Below are 11832 nucleotides of genomic sequence, written 5' to 3'. Positions count from 1 at the left end.
AGCAACAACTATGGAAGGCAGTATGGCACTTTCTCAAAAAGTTGCAAATAGAAATACCATTTGACCCAGCAGTTCCTCTAGTGGGAATTTACCCTAAAGAAACCAGAACTGCCACCCATGCACATATATACACACCCATATTTATTGCTACTTTGTTCACAATAGCAAAGAGTTGAAAACAATCCAAGTGCCCACAACAAATGAATGGATAGAGAAGCACTGGTATATTCACACAATGGAATACTATGCTGCATTGAAAAACAAGGAATTTATGAAATAGTATACAAAATGGGTGACCCTGGAGGACATCATGAGTAAAATATCTAAGTCACTAAAGGACAAATACTGCATACTACCACTTGCGTAAAAAGGGACTGACATTGGGGTTGGGGGAATCTAAGAAAATAAGGGATAAACAATGTATACTGCATTGAAATGGATGAGGGAGAGAACTGTTTAAAGGTGTATATGATTAGGTATTATTTTCATAACAAGATTCCAGAAAAAGAAATGCATAGTAAAGCGGACTGTGGACTTAGGGGGCTGGAGATTGTATAACAATGAAAGGATTGTTTTTTTTCTTTTCAAAGAGAAAAGCGAACGGGGTGAGGGAGGGGTCGGCTGGGAGGAAAATGTGCAACAATGAATGAATGAGAAAAAAATAAATGGGAAGAATATGCTATAAAATTCTTTTAAACAATTAAATTAAAAAAAGAAAAAAACAAAACAAAAAAAATTTTTTAAGTCAATGGAAGATTGAAGTGTCATCTGGGATTGGGGAAGACTGAGGAGACACAGCTGTTGAATGAAAAGACCACAACCAGAAAAACCTTATGGGGTGGTTCCACTCTGTGACGTGAGGTTACTCTGAGTCAACATGAAACAGGATGGCACACACATAGGAACAGCAGCGTCCTGGCTGGGACCTTGGACCAGAAAAGGAACATGCAGCAAAATTCAAATAAGATCTATGGATTACTAAATATCATGAAACCATGATTACTTGCTGTTTCTGATTATTGTGGATAAGATGAAACAGTGGAAACTGCATGGATAGAGTAAGAGAATTTAATGGAATAATTTTGCCACTTTGTTATGTCTGAGTTATCTCTAAATTAAAAAAAAATTAAGTATAACATCCCCTTCATAAATAACATGCCTCTGGAAACTCTATAAATGATGATTGTTACAGAGAGGCTTCAGGCCTTTTGTTCACAGGGTCGCTATGAGTCGTGCTCAACTCACTGGCAATTAGCAATAGTAATAATTACTTTTCTGTTGTTTAACTAATAAAAAAATTAAAACTGTTAGAGTTTTACCATTTAAAAAGTTATACTATTTTATTGTTGTTATTATGTGCCACTGAGTTACTGCAACTCATTGACCCTATGTATAACAGCTCTGGATCCTGTTATGTCCTTTGCCAACCTTAATATCTCTGACACTGAGGGCAAGGTGCAGTGTAACCAGATTTCAGGAAGTTCCAGTGGGGGTCTAGCTGGCGTGCCCTATAACCTTGCAGAAGGTGGAGACGATGGGCCATAACCCAGCAAAGGGCACTGTCCCTCCACCCTCCCAAGCATGACATCCCTCTCCAATGACTAGTCTCTCCTTGCAACATGTCCAAACATGTCAGAAGAAGCTTCAGAATCCTTGCCTCCAAGAGCAGCCTAGTTTCAACATCTCTAAGACAAACTTGTTCTCCTAGCAGTCCATGGTATATTCAATACTCTTCTCCAGTACCACAACTCAAATGCATTAATTCTACTTCCATCATCCCTAGTCATTGTTCAGCTTTCTGATGCATAGCAAGTAACTCCGAAGACCATGGATCAGGTGTACCTTAGTCTCTAGACTAACATCATTGTTCTGCTGTATCCTGTATACTATTTCATTGTTGTTGTGTACTCAGGAGACTGCCCATCCTTCTCCCGTGGAGCAGCTGGCGGATTTAAACCGCATGCCTCAGTCTAAATCAATAAAATATGACATTTTAGTTAAGCCATTCAATTTTTTAAAGATCTATGGTTTCTTATCTATTGAAATACTGCAAATGACTCAGTGATTACAATACTGTCTTTGAGAACATTCAGGGGTATATGATTCCCAGATTTGTAAACCAATTAAGTGAAGTTCAGTAATGCCTGAATAATTTCTTTCCTCTTTTCTTAAGGTTAAGCCACAGCTTGAAGAACAAACAAATGAGACTTATGAAGAATTTGAAGCTGAGGAGTATAAAACTCAAGTGGTTGCTGGAGTAAATTACTTCGTTAAGGTTAGAGTTCAATATCAACTTTAGCACTAAGAGTTATAGTTCTAATTTTATATATGTGTGCTTTGTTTACCTATCATTTGTTCAAGTTGTCCTAAATCAAGATGTCTTTTTGTGACTGTGTGTACGCTTTCCATATTCTTATGATGTTACCTGGGTCTTTCAACATTCTACCCTCAGCATCCTTAAGTATTGAAACTGGAAGCTTAACCTTGTTCTTCAGTTTCTTCAGCTTAAGAAATGCTGAATTCATCCCTTTTTATTTTCTAATTCCAGTTTTTTTTTGTACATTTCATTATAATACTTTGCTTTATCTTTCTGCACCGCCCTTTGAAATATTCTGTTCAGCTACTTCTTGATTTCTCCCCTGTGCTTTGTCTTCTTGGCACTCTAGTGCAATATTCAGAGTCTCTTCTGAGATCCATCTTGGTCTTTTCTTCCTTCTCTGTCTTTGTAATGACTTTTTGCATTCTTCATGGATGATACTCTTGATATCCTCCCAGAATTCATCTGGTCTTCATTCATTAGTGTTTAAGGTCTCAAACCTGTTCCTGAGATGACTGTGTGGATTACAACAAATTGTGGCTAATCTTGAGAAGAATGTGAATCCCAGAAAACTTAACTGTGCTCATGTGAAACCTGTACTGGGACCAGGTAACAGTAGTCAGAATAGAGCAGGAAGCACTACATGGTTCAGGATCAGGAAAGACATGCATCAGGAATTAATCCTATCTCCATACCTTTTCAATCTATATGCAGAACAAATAATTTGTGAGGCTAGACTTTATGAGGAGGAATGTGGCATCAGGATTGGAGGAAGACTAATCAACAACATGCCTTATGCAGATGATACAACCTTGCTTGCTGAAACTGAGGAGGGCATGAAGCATTTGCTGCAGAAGGTTAAAGACTGTAGTCTTCAATATGGATTGATGCTCTATACCAAGAAAACAAAGATTCTCACCACTGGACCAATTGGCAGTATCATGATAAAAAGAGAAGAGACTGAGACTGTTAACAGCTTCAGTTTGCTTGGGTCCACTCAACACTCCAGGCACCAGCAGTCAGAAAATCAAAAGATGAATTGCATTAGGAAAGTCAGCTGTCAGGGACCTCTTAGAGTATTGAAGAGCAATGATGTCAGTCTGGAGTCTAAGGTGCATGTGATACAGGCCACAGTATTTGCCATTACTTGCTGTGTATCAGAGAGCTGGACAATGCATGACTAAGGATGATAGAAGAAGGATCTATGCCTTGGAGTTGTGGTGCTGAAGAAGTGTTGAACATAACATGAACTGCCAGGAGAACAAACATGCCTGCCCTGGAGAGGGTGGAACCAGGCTGCTCCACGGAGGCAAGGATTTTGAAGCTCCATCTCACATACTTTGGGCATGTATGCAGGAGGGACCAGTCCTTGGAGAAGGACATCATGCTTGGAAAGGGAGAGGGAGTGCAGGAGAGGAAGACCCAGTATGAGATGGATTGACTCAGTGACTGGAGAAATGGGACAATGAAAGAATAGGGCAGGGTCCAGAGTTATTGTACACAGAGTCGCTATGACTCACAGGCAACTCAATGGCACATAACAACAACAAATCAAGATGATGCCCCCAGGTGTTCCTGCTGTTATTGTTGAGCAGGCTCTGACTCGCAGCAATCTTATGTATAATAAAATGAAGCAGTGTCACGTGTCATCTTCATTATCCTTCCCACTGAGAGAGCTCATCTTCCAACATTACACTGGGCAATACTCCATTATAATACATTGTTGTTGTTAGATGCCATCAAGTCAATGATGACTCAGAACAAGGGCTCCTGAGCCAACCTCACCATCTCCAACAAACTTGACTCCATTGTTATAGTCCCCATGTCAATATACCTCATTGAGAGTCTTCATGTCTTTCAATGACACCTGCCATTTCAAGCATAATATCCTTCTCCAAGGACCGACCCCTCCTGACAGCATGCCCAAAGTATGTGGGGCCAAGGTCCACCATCCTTGCCTCCAAGAAGCACCCTGGTTTCACATTCTCCAAGACAGACCGTTTGTTCTCTTGGCAGTCCATGGGATAGTCAATACTTTTCTCTAGCAGCCCAACTCAAAGGCTTTGATTTTTCTTCTTTCATCCTTAGTCACTGCCCAGCTGAAAAACCATGGCCTGGATCCAATATCACTGCAACACAGAATACAATGCACAGGGCTTTCATTAGCTCATTTCTGGAAGGAGATCACCAAATTTTTGTTCTCATCTGTCTTAGTTGGGAAGTTCCACTGAAATCTATCTACTACAGTGACCCTGTTAGTATTCAAAATATGAGTGACTAGAAATCCAAAATCTCTGTAAATGTTCATTAAAATTAATAAAATTTTTAAAAATATGAGGGATAGAGCTTCCCAAATCACTGCAACACTGAGCAACTTGTTAAATAAATGATCTTTTTTTAAAAAAAAAGAGTGCTTACTAATAGGGCAGAGTAGCTTGAATTATTTTCCCAGTTAATGACTCTAGTTATTCCTAAAATCTAATTTAGACATGTTGTTGTTGTTGTTGAGTACCATCGAGTTAGAAGCGACCCCTACCTGACCCTCCAGTACATTTTCAGAGGCCTTTAATCAAATGGGAGGAGACTGTCCCTTCTTCTCCCACAGAGCAGCTGGTGGATTTGAACCACATGCTTTCAGATTACAGCAGATTCTTACCACTAGGCCACCAGAGCTCACAATTTAGACAACAGAATGACAGAGCTTTGAGATAGAGTCAAAATCAAGATAAGGGCCCTGAAGACTCAGTGGCTAAAGCACTTGGCTGTTAGCCAAAAGATTAGCAGTTCAAGCTCCCCAGTTGCTCCGAGGGAGAGATCATCGTGGCATTTTGCCTCTACAAAGATTTACAGCCTCGAACACCCTGCAAAGCTGCTCTATTCTGTCTTTTAGTGTTATTCTAAGTGAGGATTACCTTAACAGCAACAGGGTCTTAAGCTTCTGAACTCATCTGGCCCAGCCTCATGCCTTTAGTAGCTGAGGTATTACCTTCCAACCTCACAGCGAGGCAGCCACGGTCACAAGCCAAACACGCTCTAGACTGGTATGAAACGTTTGTCTACATAATGTCTGGAAGTGAAGTGACATGAACCTAAGAAATCTTTTTGCATTTAGAAGCAAAAGATGTCATAAATCCATCATCACTGGCGAACTTTGAAATTACCACTTGGGAGGTGTAAAGCTAGACATCTGGTTTGTTGGTAGTTTGTTATATTTATTTGCTGAGAGATGTATGGAAAATTACATAATCTATCTGTATCCTCAGCTGTAAAAACTATATTCTTTTTTCAGGTCTAGAATGAGAATAATGTCTTCGAAATGCTTATCAGAGTATTCAGCTCCTAGTAACCATTTGAGGAAGAGCATTTGTAACCATTTGGGCAGATTTACAGCCTTGGAGGCCTGATGGAGGGTCACTATCAGTTAGTCACTCACTGGGAGGGGACATTATATTTTGGGCTAATAGACAGTTCTGTCTGTTCTCACCTATATACAAGCCTATACTCATCCACCCATATATGTGCACTCATTTTCTCTTTGGTTGTACTGTGCTTTCTACATACACACTCAGGGCCACTTTTCCCCATCATCAAATATTATAGTCTCCGTGAAGTAAGCATCCTTTCTCCTCCCCACACTTCACACGCTGGCAAACACCAATGAACATAAAAAATCAGTATCAAAGTCATTGCCGTCGAGTCAGAACTGACTCACAGCTGATGCCGCCGTGTGCTTTCAGAGGCTGTAAGCTGCATGGGAGATTGCCCATCATTCTCCCAAGGAACTGCTGGTAGATTTGAACCACCATTATTAGGTTAGCAGTGCAACTCTCTATGGATTACACCAGGGCTGTCTTTGAACATTAGTCTGTCTTATCTTCTTGTACAAGGATCATGTAATATTTTTATATGCTGCACTTACTTCACTTAGATTATCTTTACTGTACTCTATACGGAAACAGGGAGCTCTAGTGGCCTAGAAATAGGCAGTCCTACTGCCAACCCAAAGGCAAGTGGTTCAAGTCCACTAGCAGCTCCACAGGAGAAAAATGAGCAATCTCCTGCTGTATGATTTACCATCTTTGAAAACCCACTAGAGAGTCAGTTATGAGTTGGTTCCAACACGACAGCACTTAACAGCTTTATGGGAACAGGTGGCCAGGTCTTTCTCCCAGAGCTGCTCAATGAGTTTAAATCAACAACCTTCTGGCTCACAACTATGTCATTAGCCTGCCTTTCCCTCAGTTAAAGAAAGGTGGTGGGTTTATGGAAGCAATGGGTCTAAGCACGCTATTCAGGAAATATTTATTGCCACACAGTATTGCTAGGCTATAGATGTTTTCCTTGGTGTGGATCCAGGTTGATGACTCTCTGATTTTATCTTTTCAGATACGAGTAGGCGATAATACGTACATTCACGTGAAAATATTCAAAAGCCTGCCTGGACAAGATCGAAGTCAGTCTTTGACACTTACTGGTTTCCAGACTGGCAAATCCAGGGACGACGAGCTGGTGGGCTTTTAGTGGCTGGTCTAGAATTCCCAGACTCTTTCCACTAGCTGATGATTGGTCCCTGCTAATAAATGTAACTCTCAACAGACAGACATTCCTGTGCATGAACTGATTCCTTCAACTGTTTCTCTTTTACTGTCATTGACAGTAATGACCATTTCTTCCTCAAGATCAATGTTCTCATGTCTTAAGACAAATATTCCATATACGATGATGTTAATTGTTGATCCTACAAAAATTAGGCACTGCTGGAGTAGTGTGTAACACATCAGGTTGCTAACTGAAAGGTCGGTGGTTCAAAGCCTCCTCCTGGGCCCCAGAGGCTCCTGAAGATGGGCAATCCTGTAAAGATTTACAGCCTCAGAAACCCAAATGGAAGGTCTCTATCAGTGAAATAAACTCAACAGCAGTGTGAGTTCTGGGGAAAATACACGAACTAAAGGATGGAGGGGACCAGTCCCCGAGCCTCCAACACCAGTCAGACAAGATTATAAACCGTAGTTAACCAACCTCCCCACCTTCTGTGACTGCTGAGATGTCAACTTTTCTCCAGTCTATTTCAGTCATAAATTAAAGCAGGTACTTCCCCAGTCCCCTTCTCTTTTCTTTTTGTGTGTCATCAAATCAGATCCGACTGGCACAGGAGATTGCCCCTTCGTATGCAGCAGAGCATCTGGTGGATTAGAACTGAACACCTTAGGGATTGCAGTGCAGCTTCTTGCCTCTAGGCCACCAGAGCTCCCTTAATGCAGGTATTTTAAAAATGCTTTTTTAGTGGCAAGAAGCTGCACTACAACCCTAAAAATGTTTTTTTAAAAAAAACAAAACAAAACAAAACACCATGATCTCAAACTTATAGAAAAATAGCAAAAATGCCTCTTCCCTCCACCTCTGTTTATGAAGGTCAGTCACCTACAGTGATCTTTCAACTAACAAATATTTTCACCCGTATTTCCTAAGAACACGGGAAGCATTTGCTATCCACCACCATCCACTTAAGAGATGCTCCTTAACAACCTAAATTTAACAAAAAAAAAAAGAGGGATGCTCCTTAACAATGCTATAGAGTCTGGTGGCCTAGTGGGTAAGAGGTCATACTTCTAACCTCAAGCCAAGCTGTCCAAATCCTCCAGCGGCTCCTTGGGAGAAAGATGGGTAAGTTCTCTCTCCTGTGCTATTTACAGCCTCTGAAAAGCTACTGGAGGGTCAGCTATAGTATGTAACAACCATCACGACTTCAACAATAGCCCATTTTACACTAATTGTTCCTTTCTTGTACTTTTAGTCAAGAACTGTCTACAATTCTGAAGACACAGACTTCCACTGGGATAAATTATTGATACTGGGCAAGTTGATCAGTTAGAACTTAACAAAATAAAGGGTCAATTTATTCCAGCTCACAAGATGACAGAAAGAGGCCTATGTTTCTTTAGAAAAATTACACTGCAACTAGAGAAAAAGTTACATTTCTGAAATATTTAATCCATCAGATTTGAGATGAAATTGACAAGAACTTTTACTCTAATAAAAATTCTTTTTCCTGGCCCCAAACAGACTGAAAAAAAAATGGGACTCTCACTGAAGGGCTTACCCTAGTAGAATGTTAAAAAAAAAAAGAACACTCTACTTCTTACCACTGTCTGAAACTCTTAATCAGGCCAAGTGAAGAATCAAGGGGTGGGATTCTATCAGAATTTGTAGTTAATGCTTGATCTCTCTTGGGAAAGACTTCCTTACCTACCTGAGGGAGTGAATTGGTATTTTCTACTGGTATCTCACCTGGGAGAAGCCCAAAGCCTCATCCTGAGCCCTCTAGAGGCTTCTGGGGTTTTCCTTGAAGGAGCTGGAATCCAGACACAGCGGAGAGTTTCTCCCAAGCAGCTATCCAGGCACATCCCTGGTTCTCTAAAAGTCAGTATGAGAAAGTATCAGAAGAAAAATGGTCCTACTGTCAACGGATTTAACAGGGAGGCACCTGATTCACTGGGAATATTCTAGATGCCCTTTCAGTTCAAGGCAACTTTAGATACTGTCTTTACTTCAGGGATTTACCACAAAGAACTGACTACTTAAGGATCCTGGACATGCCAGGGAACCAGACCTAAGGAAGAACACGGACCTGCAGAGGACAAAGATTCAGGACCAGAACTCTAATCCAAGGCAGCTTTAAGAATCTGAGGGGCTGTGGGTATGAATTTTCTTCTCTTGAGGTCTTCATTAACTGGTCTTAGCTATTCCCCAAGTAGCTGTCTGGATCTTTCTCATTCCAAGTGGTGTATAATCTCCTATTCTCTTTGTGGATTCTGCTTTGTCAGAATGTTGGACTGTCATGGCCCCTGTTGCACTTGATCACGACTCACTGTCACCTCTCAATTCAAACTAACTCATCCCCTCAGTATCTCAGTTCAAAACCCTAACAAATTTTGCCCAGATTATCTTTTTGCACAGGAAATCTTAAGATAAGGCAGTTCTAACATCAGTGCCTCAATCTAGGTCCAATGTATTTAGTGCCAAAGAGCACCTAGGAACGCTCTTTTAGTAGGAGCTATGAACTGCAGTCTTCCCTAGAAGGGAATCTGGGTATAGCAGGTATTCAATGCACATGGCAAATACATAATTATATGGAAATATACAGATAAGCATATCTATATCTCATCTCACTTTCCATATACATAAGTGTGAGAGAAAGAGAGAGCGAGCGTGCGCGAAAGAAAGAGAGAGAGAGGAAGTACAAGAGTGGGGAGGAGGAGAGAGGAAAGGAGAGAGAGAGAATGAGAGAGCGCCATGTGCATTGTTGGGTCACTACTCCAATTAAGTCAGAAGTTTGAGTTCACCAGGCACCCTGCAGGAGAAAGCTATATGGTCTCCTCAGAAACCCAATGGAGGGTGATTATGCGTTGCAATCAACTCAATGGCCGAGACTACATATAAAAGGGGACTGGTTGGGGTGGCGAGAGAAAGAGGCAGAAAGAAGCTTTAGTGCGGGCTGAAGAACTGAACAGGAGACAACTCTATCAATCAGGCAACCACCCTCAGCCGTGCTTGCTTCAAGTGAAGAGTGTTTGAAATATTTACTGGAGAAGATAGATCCATGATTACAGTCTTCAGTATGGATTATACCTCGACATCAGGAAAACAAAAATTCTCACAACTGGACCAATCAGGAATATTATGATAAATGGAGTTAAGAATGGAGTTTTCAAAGATTTTGTTTTACTTGGATCCAGAATAAATGCACCTGGCAGCAGCAGCACCCCCGCCCTTCAAAAAAAAAAAAAAAAAATATATATATATATATGAATGAGTGAATGAATGAATGGCATAATACACTGGGCACAACTGCTGCAGAAGACCTCTCTAAAGTTTTAAAAAGCAAAAGTATCATTTTGAAAACGAGGTGTACCTGACACAAGCAATGGCTTTTTCAATCACTTTCGATGCATGCTAAAGTTGGCCAATAAGACCAAAGAAGACTCAATGTCTTTGAATTACGGTGTTAGCAAAAAATATAGAATGTGTCACAGTCTTCAATGAACAAATTTGTCCTAGAAGAAGTACAGCCAGAATATTCCTTAGAAGTGAGTGTGGTAAGATTTTTGCATCACTTCCTTTGGACATGTTATCAGGATATCAGGAGTGACAAGGACATTAAGCTCGGTAAAGGAGAAGGTTAGTGGAAAAGATGAAGACCCTCATCACAGACTGACACAGTGGTTGCAATGGGCTCAAACACAGCAACAGCTATGATGAAGATGGCACAGGGCTTGGCAGTGTTTCACTGTTCTACACAAAGTCACGGTGAATTGGAAGCCACCTGAAGGCACCTAATAAGAATAATACAAATCAGACAGCACGCTCATGGTGGTTACATTACATAGTAAGAGATTCTGCAGATAGAACTAAGGCTTCTAATTAGTTGACCAGGAAGCTCTAGTGGTGGAGTCTATAAGCAGTTGTGCTGCTAACCAAAGATGGAGCCTCTCAGGAAGTTCAAGTCCACCGCCCACCAGTGGCTCTAAGGGAGAAGATGAACACTCTGTTCCTGGACAATTTACAGGCTCCAAAAAACAGCTGGAGGGGCAGCTAAGAGTCAGTTCCGACTAGACAGCAATGAGTTGGATTTCTTTAAAAACTTAGTTAACTCTGGGTTAATCAAAAGGGACATTAATCTCATAGACCTACTCTAATCACACTGGTCCTTTAAAAGCTGACTTTCATCTGGCCTTTAGAAAAGGGAGCCACGAAATTCTCCATAGTGAGGATTTAACAGCACCACTGCTGGCCTGAAGGCAAAGGAGTCAAGTGTCAAGGGTTCTGGAGCTTAGGGCGCCAGACAACAAATACACAGGGAAAGAGTCCTGTAACCACATAGAACTAGACTCTGACAACAACCTGAATAAGTCTGAAAAGAGAATTTTCCCAAGAGACTCCAGACAAGGGCAGCCTGGCTGACAATCCTGAGCTCGGATGGTCAGAGCTGAAGCAGAGAACCCAGCCTGTCCAGACTTCTGTATACAGAACTGTGAGGTAATAAACAGGTGTGGCTGTAAGATGCTATATTTATGGTTACTTCTTAAGCAGCAACTGAAAATTAATATAATCATCTTATATTAAAAAATTTTTTTGCAGTTATAGCAGTTTTTTTACTCCTTTATATACTATCATGTAAGTTAAATTCTCTTTTGCCTTTTCTAACTATGCTTTCTTTTCCATCATGCAAGAAAATTTTGACCAGAGACAAGTCTGACCCCAAATTAGTAAGAAAACAAGATTAAGTCAAGGTAATGAGAAACTCTGAACACTGTCTATCTTACAATACTACCTTTTCAATTTGGAACAGTAAATCCACAAAGACAAACTCAATATTAACCACAAAAAGTTCAGGCTCATGAAAATTGCAAAACTCAAAAAGGTATAGTACAAATCAAATCGTATAATAAAATTGTGTTCAAATTTTCTGATGAGAACTTATTATCTAAACCTGAAAAACAATAAAATAAATATGC

At 40.6% G+C, this 11832-nt stretch overlaps 1 protein-coding gene across 1 annotated transcript in view; it reads left to right on the top strand.

Moving 5' to 3' along the window:
* Positions 1-6838, top strand: part of CSTA (cystatin A (stefin A)) — a 28739-nt gene extending 21901 nt beyond the window's left edge. Inside the window, exons 2-3 of the mRNA XM_006884236.1 lie at positions 2174-2275; positions 6704-6838. Of these exons, the coding sequence (XP_006884298.1) occupies positions 2174-2275; positions 6704-6838 (237 nt within the window). The remainder of the gene's footprint in view (positions 1-2173; positions 2276-6703) is intronic.
* The last annotated feature ends 4994 nt before the right edge of the window (positions 6839-11832 follow it).

The sequence above is a fragment of the Elephantulus edwardii genome, unplaced genomic scaffold (assembly GCF_000299155.1).
Source record: "Elephantulus edwardii isolate Elephantulus edwardi_28Jun2011 unplaced genomic scaffold, EleEdw1.0 scaffold00032, whole genome shotgun sequence".
NCBI classification, from domain to species: Eukaryota; Metazoa; Chordata; class Mammalia; order Macroscelidea; family Macroscelididae; genus Elephantulus; species Elephantulus edwardii.
Note: the sequence above shows the minus strand (reverse complement) of the source record. Positions and strands in the feature narration are given on the sequence as shown.